The 21,099-nt window shown below is 42.7% G+C and overlaps 1 protein-coding gene across 3 annotated transcripts in view; it reads left to right on the top strand.

Annotated features, from left to right (window-relative positions):
* LOC120546943 (pleckstrin homology domain interacting protein) overlaps positions 1 to 21,099 on the top strand; it is a 53,687-nt gene that overhangs the window by 18,765 nt on the left and 13,823 nt on the right. The window contains exons 14-30 of one of the 3 annotated variants that reach the window (XM_039782213.1): positions 2,700 to 2,856; positions 4,213 to 4,347; positions 7,084 to 7,212; positions 7,385 to 7,610; positions 8,337 to 8,459; positions 10,161 to 10,344; positions 10,990 to 11,092; positions 11,303 to 11,446; positions 12,147 to 12,244; positions 12,359 to 12,566; positions 13,043 to 13,153; positions 13,418 to 13,525; positions 14,458 to 14,582; positions 16,973 to 17,055; positions 17,570 to 17,681; positions 20,238 to 20,299; positions 20,504 to 20,638. In XM_039782213.1, the coding sequence (XP_039638147.1) occupies positions 2,700 to 2,856; positions 4,213 to 4,347; positions 7,084 to 7,212; positions 7,385 to 7,610; positions 8,337 to 8,459; positions 10,161 to 10,344; positions 10,990 to 11,092; positions 11,303 to 11,446; positions 12,147 to 12,244; positions 12,359 to 12,566; positions 13,043 to 13,153; positions 13,418 to 13,525; positions 14,458 to 14,582; positions 16,973 to 17,055; positions 17,570 to 17,681; positions 20,238 to 20,299; positions 20,504 to 20,638 (2,243 nt within the window). Of the gene's footprint in view, positions 1 to 2,699; positions 2,857 to 4,212; positions 4,348 to 7,083; positions 7,213 to 7,384; positions 7,611 to 8,336; positions 8,460 to 10,160; positions 10,345 to 10,989; positions 11,093 to 11,302; positions 11,447 to 12,146; positions 12,245 to 12,358; positions 12,567 to 13,042; positions 13,154 to 13,417; positions 13,526 to 14,457; positions 14,583 to 16,972; positions 17,056 to 17,569; positions 17,682 to 20,237; positions 20,300 to 20,482; positions 20,639 to 21,099 lie in introns of all 3 variants that reach the window. The other 2 variants (XM_039782211.1, XM_039782212.1) reach the window with 2 other exon arrangements.

Genomic DNA, 21,099 nt, shown 5'->3' with positions numbered 1-21,099 from the left:
ACAGAATATAGATTTACAGCAGGCAACAGTTAATACATGGAGATGACACTGACAGGCTATTTAAGTCGTTATTGCCTGAATGAACACAGCAAAACCGCAATAAGAATAAATACAGATTTTAAGAAAACCTGGTTATTTAAATAAATATTTAATTGTTTGTAATAATGGCACTGAGGCTTACATATTATAATAAAAAGTGAAAACACACAGAGAAAGAGTCCAGGGTTCCCACGGATCCTTAAAAAGTCTTGAATTAGATTATGAGAATTTAAGGTCATAAAATAGCTTAAAATCTTACTTTTAATGATGGTTGGTCTTAAGTTTTGAGATGATGCCTAGTTGCTTGAGAAATATCTCCCTACAGGATTTGACTTATTTAAATATGTTTTGGTCTTTGTAGGGCTGCTCGATTATGTAAAAAAAATATAATCACGATTATTTCAGTCAATATTGAAATCACGATAATTTAACACGATTACTCGTTGACTTCTGGAAAGATGTTGTAATTATTGAAATTAAAAAACAGTGGAAAAAGTTAAATAAATCATCAGTAAAAAAAAAACACAACTGTGAAATTTGCCTCAATACTTGTCCTATTTAAACTTTATTTTTTCATTCAGAAAACAAGAGAAAATAAGAGTTTACTTGCAAAACGTAATGAGCTAAATAATTGTTTTTCTCGATTTATTCTATTTTTGTGATCATTGGGAGCCGAAATCATAATCACGATTAAATTTCGATTAAATGCACAGCTCTAGGTCTTTGGTCGCGACTGAGTCCAGCTCTTTCTTTTTCTCATAATGCTTCCCTGTTCTCACAGAGGTGACAGGATTAAAGAAGCTGCACAGAAACCGTTGAGATGATGCTAAGCTAAAGCCAGTTGGCCAGGGGGTTATAGAGAAGACACAACACCCTCTAGTATTTCTGATTCCAGAACCTGGATATTTATGCTTCCAGTGGGGGAGCTGCAACAGCCAGTATGCAACATAAAGGAGAGGAGTGGACTTTTAATTTGGTGACCGCTTGGCTGGAGTTTACAGATTTAATCGACTGTTAAAGGTCCCATGACATGGTGCTCTTTGGATGCTTTTATATAGGCCTTAGTGGTCCCCTAATACTGTATCTGAAGTCTCTTTTCCAAAATTCAGCCATTGTGCAGAATTACAGCCACTAGAGCCAGTCCCACAATGAGCTTTCCTTAGGATGTGCCATTTCTGTGTCTGTAGCTGTTGAGGAGGGGGCAAGGTGTAGGGTGGGGGTGTGGCCTTGACCAACTGCCACTTTGCTCGTTTCAAAGCCATGATGTCTCTCTTTTTCATGGGTGGGCCAAATTCTCTGGGCGGGCAAAGCAGAGAAAGGGGAGGTAACCTTGCTCCTTATGACCTCATAAGGAGCAAGATTCCAAAGATGTAAAATTACAAAATTGCGTTTGGGCTCCAATTATTCATAATACTGCAATGGTATTCTCTTCCTCTACTTTGCGGAATATGCAGGTCATTAACTGCACATGGACCAAAAAAACTCAAAACTGATAGACTTTGGGGTCAGAGGTGCTTGCAACTGATGGTTTCGAGTGGGCGTAGCTAGGTGGAACGAGGGAGAGAATACCATTGCATTATTATTATTATTATTATTATTATTGTTATTATATTGAATAATTGGAGCTTAGACACAATTTTGTAATTTTCTAAATTTCTCATCCTCCTCTGAAAATTGGAAAAACAGTCTAAAGATCCAATTTTATAATTTGTCAAGGCGGAAAAAAATGAAAAATTGGATATTGGAACCCATTTTTTTAAATTAACAATTCCAAGCAAATCGTAGTTCAAATGGTAACTTAAAATGTCTTTCCTTAAAGGTTTATCTACTGTAAAGCTTAACAGTTCATTTCATTTGCCATTTATTTGACTATTTGATACACACTAGATTTGACATATGATTGTTATATGGAGATACAAAAAATATCCCTGTGGAATATTGTCAAGTTGATTTCAAACATTTCAATGCTGAGATTTGTTTTGCTATGGAAAGAGTATTAGATTTTCTCCGTCGAGGACTTTTAAGCTCAATGGTGTTTTAAGCCCCCACCGTCGACTTCAAGGCAGCGCTGCGACCGTCGACTTGAAGGCACCTAACCCTAACCATAACCGACCCTAACCCTTGCCTAACCCTAGTGCCTTCCATGCAGCGCTGCCTGGTAGACGATGGTGGGGGCTCAAAACACCAAACACCGACTTTTAAATGTCAGGCATTTAATTTGATTTCAAAATGTGCACAGCAGCCCTGGAATGGACTTTTATCTTTACAGTACAACAAGACTGATCCATGTAACTATCTTTGGTAAGGCCTGTGTTCCTACACTAAATACATGGACATGAAGTCTGAGCAGGGAATTGCACAAGAAAGTGTTGAAACGTTTCGAATGTAATGTTTTTCACAGTTTACATGATGTAAACACAGTAACAGCAGATGTGAATAATTATCTCACACAGTAAAGAGATAAGGTCTAGCTATCGGAGCAGCAAGCTTCTCATTAACGGTGTACCAATAGGATGAATTGTTCACTGTTTTTATGACACTTTAACCATTTTACAGTATGTTTTTATTTGCTCTTTTATGTAGTTTTTCTTTATAACGTACACCACGCTGAACTTTATTGGCCCAAACATGACATCAGTGTACCAACATCTTCCCTACAGGAAGTACAACCCTCCTCCGCTGGAAGACAAGGTGACCAAACTGAAGGTTACCATGGTAGCATGGGATCGCCATGACAGCACAGTGATCACAGCAGCCAACAATCTGACGCTGAAGGTGTGGAACTCCACCACCGGCAACCTCGTCCATGTCCTGATGGTATGTAGTGATGAAACCCATTCACATGCAAACACAGTGCTCACAAACACAGATGCACACAGATGTAAACAGTAAACTCTTCACTTTTCCTTACTTTGTGACACACCATCTGATCTCATCCTGAACATTTCACAACTGCATTTTTGAAGCAATATTACCAAATTGGTGCATGGTAATGCAATTGTTAGCAGGGGCTGTCGGAATCTCTCCCTGGTGATGCATTTAAGACATGGGGCATTTTGATTGTGTCCTGCATGTGAGTTTGTGTTTGGTAGCTGATATACCCTTAAACATACTCAAAGAAAGAGTAACGCACACTAAGAAACACAAAAGCTGTTATCTCATATGAACTCTAGACAATGTCAAGCGAATCAGGTGTAGACGTTGTCCAAAGTTGCCCTTTCACACTTTGTATCACACAACAGGAAGTTGCCCTGTTCTCATGTTCTGGGAATACTCTGTTTGGTTTAGGCAAAGTTTGTTTTCATCCGGTTTCGGGCAAGCCTGGTTGAAATGTCATCAACATGCCCACTCGCTTGCGGTGAATTCTCCAGACAATGACCAGCTCTATTCACACAGGAGCTTAGTCGAAAATGACATGGTATTTGTACTAGAGAGCTGGCAAGGTAAAGTCTGTTTCTAAGTCCGGTCCAACTGATTGGGACAGTTGAGTTCTCACATACTGCTCTACTACCAGGTAAAGTCTACTGTAGATATATTCAGGGTTGCAGTGCATGTGTGAAAGGGCCTAAAATGTTAAGAGTAGGGGTGTGCAAAAAAAATGTATTCACATCGCAATTAAAGCTCTACCGATTCAAAATCGATTCATAAAAATTCCAAAAATCGATTCTTATTTTATTTTTTAGATTGTATGTCTACAGCAATCACATGGGAAAAGTAACTACATTTACATACTGTGAATGTTTTATTTATTTTTTTAAGATTATGTTTTTGGGCATTTTCAGCCTTTATTTGGATAGGGCTGCTGAAGAAATGAAAGGGGGGGGGAGAGAGAGGAGCAATGACATGCAGCAAAAGGCCGCAGGTCGGAGTCGAACCTGGGCTGCGTCGAGGAGTAAACCTCTATATATGGGCGCCCGCTCTACCAACTGAGCTATCCGGGCGCCCGTGAATCGTTTTTTGAATCACAAATCGTTTTTGAATCGAAAATCGATTTTGAATCGAATCTTGAGCCTAAAAATCGAATCGTGACATTTTCTGAATTGTGCACCCCTAGTTAAGAGACTAAAACATGCAAAACCACAAGATTAGACCTTTTTAAGAGACAAACACTGGTGGCTTTTTTTTCATTTTTTGGAGTGTCTAATCTAGATGATGATGTTGTTTTAATGACAGGGTCATGAGGATGAGGTGTTTGTCCTGGAGCCACATCCCTTTGATCCGAGAATCCTTTTCTCAGCGGGGCATGATGGGAACTGCATCGTGTGGGACCTGGCCAGAGGAGTCAAGATCCGCTCCTATTTCAACATGGTGAGACTCATCCTGTGCTTCTCTGTCTCTTTGTCTCATTGTCCTCTCACTCAATGTCGTCTCTTTGGCTGTATTCACACCGATGCTGAAAGTCACCAGACCCTTTTTTTTATTTGCTACTTTCCTACGACACATTATTTCCCTTGCCTTTCTCAAATGGCGCCTACCCACTGCTAGTAGCAGCTCTACTTGGCTCAACTCGGCTCGGCAGCGGTGCCCCGTCCTCCTTTTTCCATTGCAGATTTAGTACCGCCTCATGCGTGAGGCGAGCGCGGCTGGTCGCCATAGCGCCGCCGCAGGAAACTGCCGTGACCTCACGCGACACACACACACAGAACGTCGAAGGTGTGTTGTTGTTGCCACAGCCAGAAGACAAATTTTGTTTCAAAAGAAGCTGGAGGCAGCAAAAACTAAACGCCGCTGGCTAAACTATTTAAAAATGGCGGTTTTGTTCAGGACACCCCCGTCTTTCGCTAGCAATGATGACACAGTGATTAGTGACCAATCAGTAGTCTGCAGGTTTTCACGTCACCTTTTGGTATCGCCTCAGCTGGCTTGGAACCTGGACGGAGGTGGTACTAAAAAAAAAGTACCTGTTGGCAGCTACCAGGGACTTTTTTTCATTACGGAAAACCAAGAAAGGCGAGTAGAGTCGAGGCGAGGCGAGCAGGTACCATGAAATGGAAAAAACGCCATTTGTCTCACATTCTTTCCATCTCACCCGCCACTGTTCTCCCCCTCACGTATGGTTTCACTTTCTCTTCTCTTTGCTTCTCTCACCTCCATGCCGGCATTTTCTCTCTCATTTAATACACGGTGTGTGGCATGAGACGAGGGTAGAGTAAAATCATGACCCCACACTGATACACATATGCCAGTGTACATATTCAGCTATTGTGTTCATCATTGTAGCCAGCCACTGTTGTGCATTTCCTGGTTGGGTCTCTATGGTTACCCAGGAAAGCATTAATCACAGTCTCAGAACAAGTGAGTCACCCAGTGTGCCGGTCAGTCGGCCAAATCTCCGTGTTGATCATAGACAGTGAATAGTGTTGTGTGATGACAAGCGTGTGAAATTTAAAGCGAGACTATGCCATTTTTGCTAAAGAGCGGCCCCTGTTGACACAATGACACGAGGGACTATTACAGGATCATGATGAATGTCGTGAAAGTAGAAAGGAAGCACAAAGTCAGAGAACTGACTCAGTAATGTCAATTTACACAGCAGTATCGATATGAAGGTTGCTAATGTTAGTACACCATGCCCTGCAGCGGCATTGAACTCATGGGACATAATCTACTTAGTGCGTCATGTAACCCGCACACACCCATTGCAACACAACAGTCTGTTGAAAATGATATGCACTGCTCATTCTTACTTTATATCCGCTGCAAACACTGTTTGGTTCAGTGCTGCAGCCCTTCTTTAACTTCACTGCATGAACTCTTGACCCCACTACCCAACAGCTTCTACAGTTGCCTGTCCTCCAGCTGGGTAAAAGCACATGCACCTTTCCTCAATGTACCAAAGTAGAAGATGACATTTTTTTTTTTTCTTTTTTTTTTTTTTACTGAATAAGGTGCATGAGGTAAAAAAGCCTCTTAAGATCTTGTGATTGAATGGAGCGAACTAAAAGGCAACAGGTGGCTGACCATTGGTGAAGTTTCAGCAGGCGGCGCTCTGTTTTGTAATAGTCGACATCACTGCGCTCTTGCTGTCTATCAAACTCTACTTACGTCACTATTGCTCTTTTCATTTATTATTTAGTAGGGGTGGTCCGGTTCATGAAAAAACACCCGAACCGCTCGGTTTGCTAGTCTCGGTTCGGAGCATGTGTGTACCGCACGGTTCGTCAGTACACTGTTAATGTGCACTAACCTCTTACTGCCGTAGTGCCCACTTTATACACCTATGTTAAAACACTTACTGGAAATGACGAGCAGGATGGGCGTGACAAACGCAACCCATGGCAGCTGATTGGACGATTGCGTCACATGGGTCTGGCTCGGTCTGGCTGGTCCCAAATTTCAAAACAGACTGTCATGGCGGCTCGTTCAGAATACGATCTCATATTGTACTAAAATAGTTCACCGAAACGTGTTTCTGAAAACATTTTAAGCGAGAAATAGGCCATGCAGTTGCTGAATCTGTCTTCATTTCAGATCGACAAAGGTCAGTTTAAAAGATTTTCGTCAGATTTTGAGAGACACCGGCACCCGCTCCTCAAGTGGAGTGGGGGCGCTGCAGGTCACGTCACGCCACCTGCAGAAATGTGAAGTGGGAGAGAGGCTGCCCAGAGCTGGAGGATGCGCCAGCCGTCGTTTATAGTCTGGTGTGTGGGAACATTTTGGATTTCACGTTACCTATGATGAAATAAAACAATATAGAACTGCCACTGTGTGCACGTTTTGTGCAACATGCATTCAATATGCTAATTTTAGCTATATGCTGAAGTATATTCTGGAGTGTTAAAGAAAAAATAAGAACCGTACTGAACCGAAAACCGTGACCCTAAAACCGTGATACGAACCGAACCGTGGGTTTTGTGAACCGTACCACCCCTATTATTTAGGTAATATCCTGTAGCTTAATACTTGTAAGTACCATACATGTAGCATATGGAATGGTGCATTTGATCTTGTGTACTAGACATTTTGAGTTGACTGTGTCCATGCCATACAGTTGCCTGGTAGTGTAATACTATGATTTCTCTCTCTCTCGCTCTCTGTGGATAGATCGAGGGCCAAGGCCACGGAGCGTTGTTTGACTGCAAATGTAGTCCAGATGGGCAACATTTTGCAGCCACCGACTCCCACGGACACCTGCTCATCTTTGGCTTTGGCTCCAGCAGCAAGTATGACAAGGTAATACGACAAGCTCACCTTTAATATTTATACACAAATCTGCAGCACCTGACGTGTAACAACAACTCACTTAATTGATGTTATCGGTAATAACAAATGTCACTTTCCCAGAACAGTGGTGGGAAAAAAAGAAATCTAAAATCTACCTTGTTACTTTCCTCCTGTGCTTCAGATAGCGGACCAGATGTTCTTCCACACCGACTACCGGCCACTGATCCGAGACGCCAACAACTACGTGCTGGACGAGCAGACGCAGCAGGCGCCACACCTGATGCCCCCTCCCTTCCTGGTGGATGTGGACGGGAACCCCCACCCACCCAGATACCAGCGGCTGGTGCCTGGCAGGGAGGGCTGCAGGGACGAGCAGCTCATCCCGCAGATGGGGGTCACTTCCTCAGGTACAGAGGCTGAATTCAGACCTCTCGGGAGTATCTCCTTTCTGTGTGGTCTGGGGGGGCATGAACTCCTAGTCGTAGTTCTACTCCTCCCTTGTGCGCTTCAGATCAGCTCTTAACCTGGAGGTGACGCCGTCTTCTTCTGTCTAATCGTAACCCCTTCTGTCAGCTGATCAAAGACAAGCCGGTCATATCGCTGACAAGAATGTTAGCTATTCTCAAATGTGTGTAATGAGATGGCTTTTACTGCCAGCATTGGCAATTTAAACCAGAATTAATAAGGCAATTAATAACGAGGATTGCAGGGATGCAAACAGAAACAGTTGTGTCTTGTGAGACAATATGACTCGACATGCTCACAGTGTATAGAGCAGTGTTAACCTAACATTGCCCTGCTGTCAGCTTTTAAAAAGCATTGTGGGTGTTGAGGTCACTGTAAAGGTTTTGGGGAAAATAATCCATCGCCTTTTTTTCTTCTTTGAAGTTGATGATAGACCATTGTGACATGCAGACTATTTATTTTTAGCTGACCTCCACTAAATAGAGATAAAAATGAGTGCAATAAAGCAATGTGTACGTCCAGTTGTTATGAGACAGTAGTGGTCTTCTCTGTGTGGTCTTTCACTTGTAAAGTCTCTCTCTCTCTTACTCCACTGCTGTGTGTGTGTGTGTGTGTGTGTGTGTGTGTGTGTGTGTGTGTGTGTGTGTGTGCGCGTGTGTGTGTGTCAGGCCTGAACCAAGTGGTGAGTGAGCAGGCGGTGGACGGCTCCAGTCCCCTGGATACGATGATTCAGAGGCTGCAGCAGGAGCAGGACCAAAGACTGGGAGCCAATGACACCAGGTCCAACCGAGGTAAGGCTCTGTGTCATGACAGGGAGGCTGCATTAATGTAGTGTGGGCAGCTTCTCAGCGGGCTTTTTGTTTTCACCCGCGTGGGAGTAGCAAGGACATTTTTCAGGGCAATTTTAAATCGTTCATTCATTTCAATTAATAATTCATTTTTATTTATCAAGTCTCACAAAAATTACTTTCTATCGTTTAGTTTGGAATTAGCGTATTTTGAAAGAAAGAAGATTTTCCATGGACATTTCATATGAAATATGCAACATACAAAAATTTCCAATTATGAAAAACAAGCATTTTGAGCAGCTCAGTGAGATTTACACAGAAAAAAAACAAAGTTGAACTAAACACCCCTGTCTCAAAGAGTCGGTGAATACAGAGAACTGACGTTTACATAATACATCGGTGTGTGTGAAAACCTACAGTAGATCGAAATCCTCCATGTGTCTCCAATCCTCCGGCGCTCCATCCGAACACAGCGTACACTACCAGAAGTTATTGCCTGCATGCAACCTGGCTTTATTAAATGGCAGCCTTCTTAGTGACTAAATCACGAGTGCCTGTATTGTATGCTTTATAAATTGCATTTGGTTTTTCAGATCCAATTTCATAAACTCAGACTCCCTGCTAGTTCAAATCTTCGCTTACACTTGAAGGTATCTACATAAGAGTGACATGACACCGTCATGAACATTATAAACAAGTCATAAACATTTATGACATAACGCTTCTTTTTAGTAAGTGTCTTTGTCGTGACAAGTTATGGTTAGGGTTAAAGTTAGGGTTAGGGTTCATGTGTTCATGACAGAGTCATGTCATTCTTATGTAGATACCTTCAAGTAAAGTGTTACCAAGTCTTCCTTATTAACCCTTACTCAATTATATATGACTCACTTTTAGAGCAGAAACTATGAGTCAATTCATTGAGGGGGGGGGGGGGTAGTTTTGCTCAGTACCATTTATCTCTTGTTGAAACAGCTTAGCTTACAAGTGTGACTATGATAGACAAACATTTGTCCTTTTCACGGATTCCATTTGTCTTTCTGTTCTTCATTTGAGTGCTCACATTAAATGATGTGTGTTGCCAGGGAGAGGTGGAGGTTCGGCAAACCAACCGGCATTCCTCCTCCGTCAACACAAAAATAATCAGTAACTTTTTTTTGTCAAAAGATTAACGGTTTAAGACTTTTTTTCAAGCAAAAATACCAAATATTTGCTGGTTCCAGCTTCTCAGATGTGAGGATTTGCTGCTTTTCTTCGGCTTATGTGAAAGTAAACTGAATGCGTTTGGATTTTCAACTGTCAGAATAAGCAATTTCAAGTTGTCACCTTGGGCTCTTGGAAATTCTAGTGGAAATACTATTATTAAAACCTAGCAGATTCACTGATAATCAATAAGCGTTAGCTGCAGCCTTTTTCGCATTCATTTTAGAGCTGCAATTCAAATTTTCTCACGTTTAAGATTATTTGCGTCATCTGCTTATAACTCATAAGGTACACTGACATGTTTGTATATGCATGATATGTGTACATGAGTGAATGATCTCCTAAAAACACATGGATGAGTTTGGTATCAGCATCCTCATTTCTTATCAAGCATGTTAATCACTAACAGTGGGACAATTTCCCCGAAGCAGTCATTTAAATGCTGCGGACAAATATAAAGCCCAATTTTTTTCCCTCTCTCTCCTTGACATGTTCTTCCCCCAGGATCGGTGGGATCGCCCACAGAGGTGCACTCTCCGCCCAACGTGGGTCTGCGTCGCAGCGGGCAGATCGAGGGCGTCCGCCAGATGCACAGCAATGCCCCGCGCAGCCAGATGGCCACAGAGGGAGACCTGGTGGCCTGGAGCCGCAGGGTGCTGGTCCCGGAGCTGGAGAACGCCTCTGTCAGGTAACACACAAACACCCATACCACAAAGAGGAACTTGTTTTTCTTTGGATGTGATAGAAATAATGCATGTTGTGACGCTGTGTGTGTATGTGTGTGTGTGTGTGTGTGTGTGTGTGTGTGTGTGTGTGTGTGTGTGTGTGTGTTCTCGTTTAACTACATTCGTGGGGTCCAAAAGCCAGGAATACACTATACTTGTGGGGTCCAGACAGCTTTGTTGGGCCAAAATTCTGGACCCCACAACTTTAAAGGGCAGTTTGAGGGTTAAGACTTGGTTTTAGGGTTAGGGTTAGAATTAGGTTATGGTTTGGGTGAGGGTAATGGTTAAGGTTATGCATTTAGTTGTGATGGTTAAGGTTAGGGTAAGGGGCTAGGGAATGCATTATGTCAATGACGGGTCCACACAAAGATAGTGAAACGCACTGTGTGTGTGTGTGTGTGTGTGTGTGTGTGTGTGTGTGTGTGGGTGTGAGAGAGTTTTGGGTGTCTAACACCTACACGTACTAAAATGCCACTAAAATAACACTCAGCTCCCACACTGCACTGTGCCATGTATTGCCTTTCTTGCAGCATTTCCTCCTCTGTAGGCTTTTAATGTCCTGCAAACTACTCTGTGTGTGTGTGTGTGTGTGTGTGTTTGTCGTGTAGGAGACAGATAAACTGGCGTGAGGCTAAAGGGGAGGAGGAGATTAATATTTATCAGTCAGAGAGGAGGCGACGCACCATCCACTCTCTCCCCAAGGAGAGCAGGGTAAGTGCAATAACACTCACGCACACATTATTGTTTTACAGGAATATAATCAGTTTTCCCTTATAACCTTTTTTATTCATAACTTAACATCTTGTAGACACCTATTTTTAATAAAGATTTCTTGTTTAAGTATAATTCCACTATCGGTACTCATATCGCCCTTTTTCGGCGTCTCCTTCCTGTCCTGTCCTTCATCCTCTGCTGCCGCAGGTTCACCCGACATCCGAGTCGGTCGACGAGGGGAGGAGGAGCCAGGGTAACCACGGCTACCACACGCGTGCAGCTATGGAGGAGACGAGCCGCCAGAGCGCCGAGGCTGCCGATGACGATGAAAGCACCTCAGAGGTAGATACGGTACGGTTACGGCCTTGTTTTGAATTCAGTTTCACACGTTATGGGGGAGCCATGTGGTAAGGCCTTCTCTGAAACACTGATGACTTCTTCATAAACAGATCTGAATCGTAGTTTTTTTAAAGAGGTCGATTGCAATGTTTTTCAGACAGGCAGTAAAATCAGGGTTTTTTTCTTCAACTCGAGGCATTTTTCCCATATTTTATTTATTTTTTTTTTTTTGGCTCATCTAGTTTGTTATAACGGCTTTTATACTAGTCCAATTTTAGATCAGCAGATTTCACCAAAGACTCTCTATTCAGACTTTGCTAGCTTGTCAACTTTTTCTGCCCACTGGGACTTTAGCTCTCTGGAGGACAATTATGGATTGCTAGTGCTTTGAAATGTAACATGGATATGAGCATTTAATATATGTATAATGATGGATCAGACTCTTTTGTCTTTTTGCTCTTTGTGTTCATGTTCCAAAAAGGATTGACTGTCATAAAAATAAACAGTTAAAACCTTAAAAATATGGCACTTTCCATACCGTCAAAGCAGTAAAAACACTGTAATAAATTCTAAATAAAACAATTCATCTCTTGTTGAAACAGCTTAGCTTACAAGTGTGACTATGATAGACAAACATTTGTCTTTTTCACAGACTCCATTTGTCTTTCTGTTCTTCATTTGAGTGCTCTCATTAAATGATGTGTGTTGCCAGGGAGAGGTGGAGGTTCGGCAAACCAACGGGCATTCCTCCTCCGAGGAGAAGGAAGAGGAACCAAAGGAGCCCTGGCCGGATGACCACAGTAGTTCAAGGTAAGGTACACACGCAGTATAACTCACCCATTTATCATATCGACCATCTCCTACAGATATCTCCACACATTATGCTTCTGTGTATTGACTCTGCTCTCTGCCGTGCATTCGCAGCGACTACTCCAGCGATTACTCCGACTGGACAGCGGACGCGGGGATCAACCTCGAACCGCCCAAGAAGAGCGTGAAAGTGAAAAAGAAAAGCAGCAGCTCAGAGGAAGACGGAGAGAAGAAGAGGGATGGGAAGAAAGAAAGAAAGAAAGATAAAGCAGACAAAGACGGCGCGTTACCAAAGAAGAAGCAGCCAAAGGAGAAGAGGAAGGTTTGTCATTAAAAAAAAAACCGGCCCTTTGACCAAATAGTGTGTTCTACCTTTTGGCTTCAGGCATGCCGTTATTGTTACTGGGATTCAGAGTTCTTACCTATCAGCTGTTTGCAGGAATAACTTTTCAGATTAAACACTATTTAAGACAATTCATTAAAGAAGAACACAAGTACATTGTTTTTCATATACATACAGTATATATTTTTTTGCGCATTTTTAGGCCTTTATTGACAGGACAGCTGAAGACATGAAAGGGGAGAGAGAGGGGGGGGAATGACATGCAGCAAAGTGTCGCAGGTCGGAGTCGAACCCGGGCCCGCTGCGTCGAGGAATAAACCTCTATATATGGGCGCCCGCTCTACCAACTGAGCTATCCGGGCGCCCTTTCATATACATTTTGAAGTAAAAAAAAAAGAAATGTAACTTGATGCAAAAAGTGTTACTGAATATTTGTTTGGTTGTGTGTCATTCAGAGGACCGAGTTTCAGGAGCAAGGGCTAACTCTGGAGGAGTGGCTTCCTTCTGCCTGGATCACAGACACGGTCCCCCGGAGATGTCCCTACATACCCCAGATGGGAGACGAGGTACACGCCGCCTGTTGTCCTCACCACGTGTCTGCTCATACCACAACACTGTACCACAATGTTTTACATAGCAACAAGACTAGTCCGCACCAAAGTTAGCGGCCCCATGAGGCTGCGATGGCCAGTACACACAAGAAAATAAGGGGTGCCACTGGCATTGCAGTCCTCCGCAGCTACAGTTACACTCCAGAATAATAGACATAATGTACCAGCAAAATATGTAGTGGTATTCTTGATATGATGTATGTGTGTGTGTGTGTGCAGGTATACTACTTCAGACAGGGCCACGAAGCCTATGTGGAGATGGCCAAACAAAAAAAGATTTACAGCATCAACGCTAAGAAGCAGCCCTGGCACAAGATGGAGCTACGGGTAAGGAACACTCTGACAAAGATGGATTTAAGACTCTCTGAAGAGAGACGGGGCTCTTTAGAGCCCATGTATCGACCGTTTATACGGTCTGTTTATTTGTGTGCGCACAACCACCGAGGTGCTTCACATATGTAGATGAACTACATTTGTACAGATACATTATCAAGAAAGTCATTAAGAACATGAAAATAATGTTTTCAGTAACATTTCTCTTTTAAGGGTGTTTCCAAAGTAATGGCTAGAGAAGTAGAGATAAAAAAAAAAAGTGACACACATTCTTCATAGCCGTTCCTAGGAATTGCTACATTTTTGTAGCAATTTTACCCTGATTACATCATCACTGTAGCTTCAAAAATTGCTGCAGACTTCTTAACCACAGACACTTTTCACAGTTTCACTTTCGTGTGGACTTTAATCTCCTCTCTGTCCTAAAAATACACCTCCACTGAAAGACAGCACAGTACAAAGTGTCGTCTTTTTTTTTAAGTAACAGCTTATAGGATTGCATATTCTACTTTCTAGTTTATTTTTCACAACTTTTTTCTGTGTTGAGGCAGAAATACCGATTTCAGGACAGACAGCAGACCATAATGCATTGCAGGCACAGTGTGCATCTTCATGAATGTATTGCCTGTAGTGTGTGAAATGCTGCGTTCTTTTCTATGTGTGTGTGTGTAATTTAAACAAACAGCCATGGTAAAACTAAAGCATTACTCTCTCCAGTTTCAGTTGTGCTCAGCTAGAACTTCCTGTAGCATTGCTTACACACATTACTTACCTACATAATGCACCACGCCGAGTGTAGTGGAGTCAGTAGAGTGTATTGGACTATGTTTGAGCTAACGGGGCTCCAAGGTATATGAATGACTTTTCCTGAGAGGTAATTAGTTGTATCACATTGCATTATTTGTTCTTTAATTTGTGGCGTTCAGGAGCAGGAATTGATGAAGATAGTTGGCATCAAGTATGAGGTTGGCTTGCCCACACTGTGCTGTCTGAAGCTTTCCTTCCTGGACCCTGACACGGGCAAACTGACCGGAGGATCCTTCTCTATGAAGTAAGTGTAGCGGGGGGGCTTTCCTATTGGCTGTTCTGCGCATGCATTGCCCGCGCGACAGAGAGAGGGGAGTGAGAGCTACAGGAAGAGGTCTCACTCTGCTTCAAATTCTGGCATTTGTTTCCATTCTGCCCACTGCAGCTTTAAATCTCTTTTATACTGCTAATAGTGGTGACAGCCAACAGTCTCAGTGTTGTGTTCTGATAATGGTGGTGGACTAACACTTTACACACACACACACACACACACACACATACACACACACACACACACACACACACACACACACACACACACACACACTCTAATGAAGATACACAGACAGCTCCGTTGGCGTTTCAGTGATGATTTCTTTATTGCTTACAAGCACTTCAGGATCGGGGGATTACAAGCCCGGACTAAATGAGTAAAATTATTCATTGTTAAATACAATCCTAATCAAAGGAAAGTTATAATACTAATGAATGATTTCTATAGCTAAATATCCATTAACTATAGGACAGACGGTCTAACCTCGAACAGAATCAAAGATATCTGGCGTTATTACAAATTTCACAAAGATACTACTGATACAGATGGATCAGTACACAACGATAATCACTCCGGATTTGAATATAGTTACTGTCTCTCTCCGATAGGCTATACTTTAATGTCCACAGGTTTTATTTAACACTCACACACTCACATGGGGGATACAAACCCGGTCTGACTTTTTCCACTGGTGATGGCCTTTATAGCAGCATCGTTACCTTGGATACGGTGTAGCCTAGTATTAAATAGGTAATATACAGTAACAGCATAACGAATTGAAAATAACACAAATACGTACACCTTACAACGATCACATAAAGGTACATTTACTGACAAAATAAAATTCCATATTACGAGCTTGGCTGTTAGACATAGTAACCATTTCAAGCTCCATTTATGTATTCAATGTAACATGCAAGATGTCACATAAGCAAGCCACTCTGTCTCCACAAGAGCTTCAGAGGGTCTGCGGCTTTTTGATCACAAATTGTCGAAGCTCAAGTTTTTTTTTGTGTTTTTTTTTTTGGGGGGCTTTTTTTTTTTTGTTTTTTAAATGTGACATATTCTATCCTACCGATGTATCACTGCTAAGAGGCTCTTTCTCCTATTGTGGAAGAAGAATGAAGTGCCTACTGTTAAACTCTGGCACACTGAGTTGGCAGAAAATCTGCATTCTTTTATTTATTCTTAAAGACAAACTCGGGGAATTTGAGAAGATTTTTTTACCCTTTCATTTTACTCCCTGAAAGGCTAAAATAAATCAAACCCTTTATATAACTTACGCTACATGCAACATTAGGTAACACTCCTGTGGAGGGTCGAGGTTTGGGGGGGGGGGGCACTCTGTACTTTGTGATGTGAAAATTGTCCTATTCTGTTGAAGATTTATACGTTAGTAGTTAAGTTCACGGATATTGTAAGCTGTAAGCAGAGTTATTTTGTGCTTGTTGCAGGCAAAAATCCTTGATTATGTGGCACGTTTTCTTAAAAAATGCGATGGAATATGCGGGATATTTATGCAATTTTATGCGATGAAGTTGCGGGAACTTGCAAAAATTGCGTGAACTTGCAAAAATTGCGTGAACTTGCAAAAACTGCGGTTTGATGAAAAAGAGAGAGAAAAAAAAGTGATTCCCCCAACACCCAGCTTTTCAATGATGTTCACGTCGCGTAATTACGTCACTTCATAACGTTCCCATGGCAACAGGGGGAAATGGCTGCTCTAGTGTGAAGTAAACGCGACATTTTTCAACTTTCTGCTAAGATATATGTGACTTTTTTTACAACGAAAATGCGGGGATTATGAAATCATGCAAGCCCCGCATATTTTGCGCAGAAATCAGCAATTTATGCGCCAAAAGTGCAGCGTATTTGAAAAAATGCTTTGGCTGATTATGCATTGAATTATGCGATCGCATAATCGCATTTTTCTGGAGGGACTTTATCTGGATGCCGTGTCTGACGAGGACCCTGCTCTTCACAATAAAACATGTTTGAAACAATGTGACATATGATATCCTAATCTTAGTTCAAGCTTGTGACAGTTCTTTTCCCAACGATATGCAGATTTTCTGTGCCGACAGTGTTAAACCATTCTCTGAAGTAATCTATGTGCCTCCCTCTTCTTCTCCTTCTTCTTACATTTATTTTTTCTAATTAATTTCCATCAAGACAAGACAGTAGCTATAAAACATTTAATTAAGACATTACAAAGTAAAGACTGTTACGGGAATGTTAAACTGCTACTAGAAATGTGATGTGTTTGATTTGTTTTACCCTGTTAATAAGGGCGCTCCATTCATTCTTTTGTTACTTTGTTGCAGTCTTTGACTTAAAGTGATGTTTTTGTCTGGTTGCAGATACCACGACATGCCCGATGTGATCGACTTCCTGATACTGCGGCAGCAGTTTGACAATGCCAGAAGGAGGCAGTGGAGTATAGGTCAGTCCAGTTTTCCTTTGCAGTTTCTAGATTAAATTATGAAGTCTACTGATGTTTTCTTGTAGCCTGGTTGACACCAGACCCATTCTCAGTTGTAACTGAGAGTGGGGTCTGGGGCAAGGTTCACTCACAGCTCATTTCCAAAGGGGCATCACCAACGGACACCGCTCAAATGCCTCTGGGCGCAATTGGATAGTCCTTAAAACCAATCAGACCAACGATCCAGGTGACGTAGCAGCGACAGCGGCATCAACGGGTTGCTGCGCTTCAGGTGACCGTCCTGTTGAATGTAAACAAAAAGCTGCTCGCCGTCACTGCGCTATCGTCCTCGTGTAAAGTTGTGATTGGTGCTTTTGGAAAAATTGGAAATGGGCTTGAATGGGCCAGACTGACTTGCAGAACAAATCTCAAATTTGCCGGAAGGTCGTCAGGGTTTTCCCAGGCTAGTTTTCTTGTAAAGACCTAAACTAACTGTGATGTGTGTGTGTGTGTGTGTCTGTGTGTGTGTGTGTAGGCGACAGGTTTCGGTCAGTGATTGACGATGCCTGGTGGTTTGGGACCATTGAGAGCCAGGAGCCCTACCAGCCTCAGTACTCTGACAGCCTGTTTCAGTGCTACAATGTCTGGTATGATCACAGCTTTTCTTTTTAAGGGCAGTTTCAATTAAAGCACTGCACACTATCTCATTTTCACATGATATATATTTGTTGGATTTGCATTAGCAAGGAGATCCATTGTATCCTAGTTTCTAATTTCTCCATGAGTTGCATCAACAAATGATATGTCTGTGTTTAAGGGCACGTTGAGACCAGGAAACAGCGATCCGGCCGTTTTCCGCAGGGTGTGCAGAATGGGTGATTGGGAGGTGGGAATGGCCCGTTTGTGTGACATCCTGTTGTTATTTAACTCCCCCCCCCCCAATGTAGCACAAGTAGACTTTATATTTCACAATTACGGTTTTTCATCAGATCGTTTATAGATCTCGGCGTTTCCGACTGCACTTGAAGGCAGCTTCATTTCACGGAGAAAGAGAGAAGAAAAGAGACGAAGCGACTGTGCTTTGTTGTTTGGCAAACATTCAGCTTTTACACAAACTCCTGGGCTGTTCAGTGTGTCTTTTTTTTGGCGGTTTTACATTATAATCCCATGGAGTAAACCATGTTTTCAAAAAAACATCACGAGCGCTTTTTTAAACGCCACCGCCGACGACTTTTTTTTCTGCAGCTCAGGGCTTCTTTTTTGTGGCATTTATTTAGGCCTTTATTATGACAGGACATCTTAGACATGAAAGGGGAGAGAGAAGGGAATGACATGCAGCAAAGGGCCGCATGTCAGGGTCGAACCTGCAGCTGCTGCGTCGAGGACTGAGCCTCTGTATATGGGCGCGAGCTCTACCAGGCGAGCCACCCAGGCACCCCAGGGCTTCTTTTTGAAGTTTAAAAAAGTTAAACTTTTTAGAAATAAATAAATAAACCAATGACAGTCGACCAATGACAAGCGGAGTAGCCAGACCTGTCGTTTTCATAACAACAAGAAAAAATGTAGTCAGAGCACAGCGAGTTATGTGGTGCTCACTGTACAGGGAACTCACTTTGTTTTATGTAACGTTAGTAGCACCGCTCTCTCTCTCTCTCTCTCTCTCTCTCTCTGTTCTTTCTCTAACTCGCTCGGCCGCTTTGTTTTATCTAACGTTAGCACCACTCCACATAGCGCTCTAGGATACTGTAGCAGTAGCCGTTGTTATAGCAAAAAAAAAGATGCTCTCGGTTGCTTTTTGGAACCAAAATGCTGCCAGCTTTTTGTTTTTTTTTACTACAAAAGACCCTAGTCAACTTTTTCTTGTCAAAAAAATGTGGACATAGCCTTAGTGTTTCTTGAGGCAGCGATGTTTCCCGTTTACTGTACAGATCTCTCAAACCGCCTCAAAACACACTGACAAGTTTAATCGCCGGTTCCATGATTGGCCGCCGCAGCGTGACGTCTGGTTGCGCTTTTTTCTTCTTATGAAACCAACCGCTTAATCGCCGTTCTGACAGCCGGGCGAGGGGCAGTGTAAATGCGGGCTAACCCCGCAGAAACGAAAACGGGTATAACAAGTTTGAAACAGAAAGGAAAAGAAAAATGATACAAATGAGACCAAAATAAGTCAAACTCAAGGAAACCTCGCGGGTGGTGGTGAGGAAAAAGGAAATAGGGTGCGTAGAGTGTCTGCTGTCAAACTCCAAGTTGATTATGAATGAAAATGGCATACCTTGCAAATGATATGTTGCCATAGTTGTAGCACTGCAGGGTAAAGCCAGAAATGTATTCAACCTCTGCAACAACCATAACAAAATGCAACATTACAAAACTATAAATGTCATTATTAACTACCAGAAGATGTATGCTACCCCCCTGACAACATGCATAACATGACCCTTATATAGTACGACATTATATATGGAGCGCATTCAACACTATATAATGGGGCGCACTCGGCAAGCGCTCATACGTTCATAAATACATACAGTAGGTGCGGGGAGGTTAGAGAAGAAGTGTGGATTGAAAATTGTAATCTAGTGAGAAAAGCGTGACTGGAGCAGTCGTTTTGAGAAATGTAATGTACGGTTGGTCTCTTGGCATCTGACTGAATCCTGGGGTTGAACGAGTTTTTAGATCGGACTTTCCAGAAATGTAAAACTTTATTGAAATGATTTATGTCATTAAGTGGAATTCGTCTTCTTGGACAATTTCCAGGCAAATGTAGACAAACAGCTTCCTGTGATTATGCCAGTGACACCTCCTCTCACAGCACCCATTAACTGCACAAACACCTCGAAGGCTTGAAACGTTTAGGAAACGTGATGAAAACGATTCTGTCTGAATTGGACGTTTACAGTGGCGCCAGCTGAACTCTGCCCCTTTGTTTTGTATCGCTTGACTTTCATTGCCCGAGACATTCCAATTGGAAACATTAATAAGCACATTGTCTGTTTGAGTTACTTGAGTGCTCACGGTCGCACATTATTACAAAAACCTTGTTAGAGAATGATATTCACTTTATTCTGTGGGGAAGGGACGTCAGTGATGGCAAAATGTCATCTGTGCGAAAAACAAAAATGAATAAATAACAACAAATTACAAGCACAAAGACTCCAATGCGATGATGTTGATGATTCATCTCAACACTGTTTCCCATCCAGCTGGGATAACGGAGACACAGAGAAGATGAGTCCTTGGGACATGGAGCCCATACCTGATGATGGTGATTCTCTCTAATACACGCACACACACACACACACACACACACACACACACACACACACACACACACACACACACACACACACACACACACAACAAACAACAAATTCAAATTGTATTTACACATTTAACATTTTACAATGTTGAGGGAATTTCTCTTTGGTTGCTTTCCTCTCCTGTGCAGCCACGTTCCCTGACGAGTTAGGCACCAGTGTCCCGCTGGTAGAAGAGGAACAGAAGGAGCTGCTGTACGTGCCACTGGACGGGGAATGGGGCTGCCGCACACGCGCAGAGGAGTGCGAGCGCATCATCAAAGCCATCGACCAGCTCTGCACACTCGGTACGGCGTCATCAAGCCCCGCCCCCCTTGAAAAGAACAGAACCTTTATGTCGTGTAAGCAGGGAAGTGAAGTTAAGCCACGGGGGCAACATTTCTCGTAAAGCAGCGGCAGCATGACTCAACGCAACACGAGTCAGCGCTCTGAGCTCATCAGCACGAGCCCGGCAGGGCCACGGCTGCGATCTTAAAAGGACTAAGCTGCTAACACCATGAGCCTCATATTGAAGTGCTTGCTTGGATTCCTGTTAAGTGATGTAATATCATATTAGGAGTAGGCTTTGTGGAACTGCAATGTCCCAGTGGAAGAAAGCTGGTGTGAGGGCTCCCTCTAGTGACAGTTTGGTGATTAAACCACACACACACACACACACACACACACACACACACGCACAGGCACAAACAGACAGCACACTTAATCCTTCTAGATTACTCCTACGCTCCATGCTGCAGTTGGCCTGCAG

Source organism: Perca fluviatilis, chromosome 18 (assembly GCF_010015445.1).
Source record: "Perca fluviatilis chromosome 18, GENO_Pfluv_1.0, whole genome shotgun sequence".
NCBI classification, from domain to species: Eukaryota; Metazoa; Chordata; class Actinopteri; order Perciformes; family Percidae; genus Perca; species Perca fluviatilis.
Note: the sequence above shows the minus strand (reverse complement) of the source record. Positions and strands in the feature narration are given on the sequence as shown.